Here is a 5,646-nt window from a genome sequence, read left to right on the forward strand (position 1 = left end):
AACAATGTCATGTGATTAAATTTAATTTAGCTCTTACCAGCTTCAGTGTGCTCAAATTAATCAATATTATTAACATATGGATTCAGAAAATGTGGATAATCCCAAGTTATTTGCTCTGAGGAGATGAATTATCTAATTAGGAATTCATCTACACACTACTTCTTTTGTTTTCCTTTTCTGAGGCTGTGTGTGTATGTGTGTGTGTGTAGCTGGCCAGGAGCTCTGTGCCCTCGTGGCTGTACACAATGCAGGTGATGTTTATTGGGAAATCACAATTAACCAGATGATGAGGAGTGAATTTCTTGAGCATTCCATTGTTTTCTTTCTCATCAATTCTCCTCTGGTCATAAATCCTTACAAATTGATCCTGTCCACCCACTGCAAATTGGTAAATATTGGCAGGATTCATAGAGATTGTATACAGTCCCACTTTCTTATTCTTTTCTCTTGTCACCGCAACTTTTGAAGCTGTGTGTGTGTGTATGGCTAAGTGTTAGGAATTAATTTACACACTACTTATCTTTTCCTTTTCTGAGACTGTGTGTGTCCAAGTGTCAGTATTCAAAGAACTATGGTTTGCCTTATTTTACCTCTAAAGAATAAACACATTTATGAAATTTTCAAGTCAACTGAAGAACTTGATCTTCAAAATAAATTGGTAAAAGACGAAAAAAAGTCAAAAAGGAATAGTTTTCAGAATGTCTGAAATGAGTAGATGCATCTAATAAGGCCATTAATTTTTTCAACATACTTATGCAATTTTAGAGGTAAATTATAAAGGAACAAAGAAAAGAGGCATAAGTAAGTTGTGTATGCACTCATATAAGGGGTAACAAAAGAGGCATAAAGAAACAGAGGAAAGGAATGAGAGACAAAGAATGTGTGGAAGGAAGAAAGGAGAGAAGGAGATGGAGGAGATGGTTTTCAGAATATATTGTGAAAAATAGAAGACAAAAAGCAAATCTATTAATCTATTGACAATTCTAAATTAGACTGAATTTTAAAGTCCAGGGTACTCAGGTAACATCTAGCTAGACTGGATATGAGGCCTTCAGGATGGCAAGCACTGCACTCGATCTTGGCCCTCCTCCTCGGATGTATCTGAGCGGCTGGAAGACTCACCCAGCTCTTCATCTGGGAACTCAGCTCCATGACCTCTCCAGCCGGGGTGATGACCTCTCTGTGCCAGGTGACGCATGAAGAACCGAAGTACGTGGTCATCAAACGGGTCGATACGGTGCAAGTTATCTTCATCTCGTTCCTGCTTGTTCTTCTGAATCACATCTTTTAACCCAGTAAGCTCAGTGGCAGCTTTAGCTGTGGGTGTCCAGATCTTGACATGCTGATCTAGGCCACTGGTCGCCAACACTGGTAGGTAAGGGTGGGGTTCAAGACAGTTTACTGTACCTACTCTGTCCCCTTCCATGAACTGGATGATCTGGCAGGATGATTTCTCCCAGAAGAAGATATGCCCACAATCACTACTCCTCACAACAAACTCACTCCTGGGGCCATAGAAATTAACACTTTTGATTGTGGCATTATTTCTGTGCCCCTTATATCTCTTAACATATTGAGCACCATCACTGTCAGAGGAGTTGAAGAGGTAAATATCTTCATCACTGTAGCTGGCCAGGAGCTCTGTGCCATCGTGGCTGTACACAATGCAGGTGATGCTTGCTGGGAAATCACAATTAACCAGATGATGAGGAGTGAATTTCTTGAGTACTCCATTGTTTTCTTTCTCATCAATTCTCCTCTGGTCATAAATCCTTACAAATTGATCCTGTCCACCCACTGCAAATTGGTAAATATTGGCAGGATTCATAGAAATTGTATACAGTCCCACTTTCTTATCCTTTTCTCTTGTTACCACAACTTTTGAAGCTGGCTGGTCTTGTCTGAGGTCCATGGTGAACACAACGGCATCTTCACCTGAAGTGAGGAACTTATAAGGAGTCTGGCTCCAGAGCCAACTCGTGGGCAGGTCCCCTGTGCCTGGCCACACACTTAGTATTCTCGCAATACGATGCATTAATTAGTTCTGCTACCCGTACCTGTCCATCATGGCCACACATGGCCATGATGGAATCACCACAGTTAGGAAAGAACTTAGCCTGGATGACATTAATATCGTGACCACTCTCAAAGTTCAGTACTGGCTTCTGCCGCACCCAGTCCCACACTATCACCCTTAAGTCATCACCGCTACTGGCCAGCCGGGTGCCACGCTGGTTAAAGTGTACAGTACTGACAGAACCATCATGGCCTCCAAGAAGACCCTGCAGGCAGAAACGCTGCACAAAGGCTCTTGCCCCACAGGCCTTATATACAAAGCGGGCACTTGAACACAGCTGCCGCTGGCGAAGAGCAGTAAGGACTTGCCAGCGAGGTCGGGGCAGGGCAGACGTCTCTGAGGAAACCCACTCCTCCAGCGCCGGATCCTCCTCTAACAAACACTGCTCATGGTTGGCGCCACCGCATCGTGGACACACCCGAGGCTGTTCTTCTTCCTCCTCCCCTTCCTCCTCCTCCATCTCTTCTTCTTCCTCCTCCCTTTCTGTCTCCTCCTCTCCCACTAAGGGGCAATAAACTAAACCTTCACCACTCACGAGGAAATGCTGAAAATCCTCCACACTTTCAAGTTCGACGTCTTCACTTGAACTTTCTAGGTCTGTGTCTTGATTTTCTGTGCTGGCATCGTTTGGGAAACCACCATCCCTGGTATCACCGCCATCTCCGGTCGATGGTTCCGCGGCCGCCATTTCAGTGTCTGAGGAGGCCACCGTCGCCACTGCTGCTCCAGACTGCTCCTCTGGGCTGCTTAACAGGCTTTCAGTCCCTAAGTCTGGTAAGCCATCTGTGCTGCCCTCTTGGTGGGACATCTCGAACGATGTTTGCCGTATCTGATCTGGAACTGGAAAAGTCAACCCCTAAAAGCTCAGGGAAGAGAGCACACCTGCCCTGAGGACGGACGGTCGGAGAAGGCACTAGGTTAGCCGCAAAGAGACACCAACCCGATTGGCTAAAAGGGGCGACAAACTAATCAACCAAGGCTGACGTCACTACGGGAGCCGGTGAGGTTCAGAAGGCTTCTTACGGCTCGCCTCCTCTCAGGGTCCAGACTGCTCTAATTTTTCCAGGCCCAGAGCCACACCCCCACAGGCATCTTACACTGTGAGTAGCTGTGGTTTTTTTGAAGATTGAAACTTGCCGCACGTTGGAAAATGCTCTTATTAGAAAGGTCACGCCATGAATGCAAAGAACTCTGATATTCTTAGTCTTGCCACCAGACGGCAATATTTTGGCATGACAGAGAGGTCTCTACTATAGGTGTATCTTAAGTTAGATATAGGCTCTGAGATGAGGATGTATGTTTGATTGATTTAAAAAAATGATCTAAGGGAAGACAGTGGATGCAAGGAAGAGTGAAATCTCAGGTGAACATCCCTCAGAGGACAGCTTCAGCACGATCCTCCTGGGGAACTCTGGAGAGTAAGTTACGTCTGAGTTATCCTTATACCAGGCAAGGGAGTGAACTTTCATACTCCTACACTGTTCAGTCATTGGTTAAAGGCCACACTAGGAGGGATGAGCATATCAACTCCCAGATGTCCCATATGCGTTTACAATCTCTTCACCTGTGGGCAAAAGCCCCTTCAGCAGCTTGAGGACTAAAGAGCTGTACATTAGTACTGATGCTTGGAAGGGAAAGGGAAGTAGATGGTACAAAAAGGGATTTGAAAGGATCTTGCAGGAGCATGAACATTAACAGCCACAAGGTAGCTAATACAACGACTATTAGAAAGGGCTTTGTTACTACTGTGTATAATGATGAAAGTACAACTTAAATAAAACTTTAAAAAGTGTATAGAAGTCTAATTTGGAAGGTGAAACTAAAACTAAAGTCATGGTAAGCAAATGCTATTCACTTCCCATATCTTGTTAAATGATGGTTCAAATCCCACAGTTGCCATACCCCTTTTCATGCCAGTTGAAGGAATAATCTGGGGCACAATGGTGAAGTGCAAAGACTGACAGTCTTAAATAATAAGACTCGAAAGTCTAAAAGAATCCTTGACCCAAGGTCTACCAACGAATGATGTGTTAGCAGATGTGAAAACATTAATCTCCTTGTGCATCATCAGAACTCTTGGGTGACCAGGACCAATGTTAATGATCAGTAACATTTTGAAAGGAATATTCTTTTCTGAACAGTAGAACTCAACAGGGGATTAAAAATATTCAGTAAACTATGCTGTAAACAGATGTTCTGTCACCCAGGCTTTGTTTTCCTTTTTTTTTTTTTTTTTTTTTTGAGATGGAGTTTCACTCTTGTTGCCCAGGCTGGAGTGCAATGGCGCGATCTCAGCTCACCGCCACCTCTGCCTCCCAGGTTCAAGCGATTCTCCTGCCTCAGCCTCCTGAGTAGTTGGGACTACAGGCATGTGCCACCACACCCAGCTAATTTTGTATTTTCAGTAGAGACAGGGTTTCTCCATGTTGGTCAGGCTGGTCTCGAACTCCCAAACTCAGGTGATGATCACGCCCCCCTCAGCCTCCCAAAGTGCTGGGATTACAGCGTGAGCCACCGCGCCTGGCCTGTTGTTCCCTTTTTAGAGCACAAAGTAGCTTTAGCATGGTTCTTACGGGCCCTAGGATTTTCCAGATGGTAAATGAGCATTGGCTTCAAGTTAAAGTTACTAACTGCATTAACCCTCATCAAGAGAGCCAGCCTGGCCTTTGAAGCTGTGAAGCCAGGCATTAATTTCTTGTCTCCAGTTATGGAAGTCCTGCATGGCATCTACCTCCAATAGATGGCTGTTTGTTCTACAGTGAAAATCAGTTGTTTAGTGTAGCCACTTTCATCAATTAGATACACTTTGTATGAGAGAACTGAGGTGATCCAAATATTCAGTGATCATTAAGTGGGATGATTTGTCAAGTACTACTGGTTCTTCAGTTATTAGTGCTATTTGACAAATATTTCTGGTTTTTCTCTCATTGATGTATGTGATAGGCCTGTACTTTCAGGTCTTTATATGGTTGGATGGGACTGTGTGACCAGATTTACCTGCTCCCTTGTGAGAGGAAGTGCTGTTTGTTACTACTGGGCTGGCTTGTTTCATTGCTAATGTGTGGCCATCCATACATCTCTTTCCCCAGTTTGCTCATGACCTGCAATGTTCCAGATGTCAGCTAGTCTCCATGAATATCTACCATGAACAGAGAACACTTCTCCCATTCCTCCCCAATAACCCATGATAGATATGTAGCGTAAGCAAAATATCAACTTTATCATCATCATCTTTGGAAAATTGGGGAATTTTTGTTACTGCAGAATAGCCTAGTCTATCTGACTGAGACAAACTACATTGTTGATTATTTTAAATTTTAGAACTTAGGTCAGAATATTAAGTTATGTTTTATATTTAGAGGATGACAAAACCTTCAAGTTATTAAAGATTATAAGTTTCTGACTATCCATTTACAAGATAGTCATGCTTATTTGTCCTAAACAACAAAGTACTCGGCACAGGATAGGTATGTAGTAAGTATTTTTCTGGTGAATGTATTAAAGCTGTATATTTATGAATGAATATATAGAAGAATGAAACAAAACCAAAAAATTTCTATTGAACATTC

At 43.3% G+C, this 5,646-nt stretch overlaps 1 protein-coding gene across 1 annotated transcript; it reads right to left on the minus strand.

Moving 5' to 3' along the window:
* Positions 1-1,051: 1,051 nt before the first annotated feature.
* DCAF8L1 (DDB1 and CUL4 associated factor 8-like 1) lies at positions 1,052-2,900 on the minus strand. Its single transcript, XM_011935151.1, is given in 2 exon segments — positions 1,052-1,958; positions 1,960-2,900. Coding segments are annotated over 2 exon segments (1,833 nt in total). The 5' UTR covers positions 2,886-2,900.
* Between the last annotated feature and the right edge of the window lie 2,746 nt (positions 2,901-5,646).

Source organism: Colobus angolensis, unplaced genomic scaffold (assembly GCF_000951035.1).
Source record: "Colobus angolensis palliatus isolate OR3802 unplaced genomic scaffold, Cang.pa_1.0 Scaffold140, whole genome shotgun sequence".
Taxonomy (NCBI): domain Eukaryota; kingdom Metazoa; phylum Chordata; class Mammalia; order Primates; family Cercopithecidae; genus Colobus; species Colobus angolensis.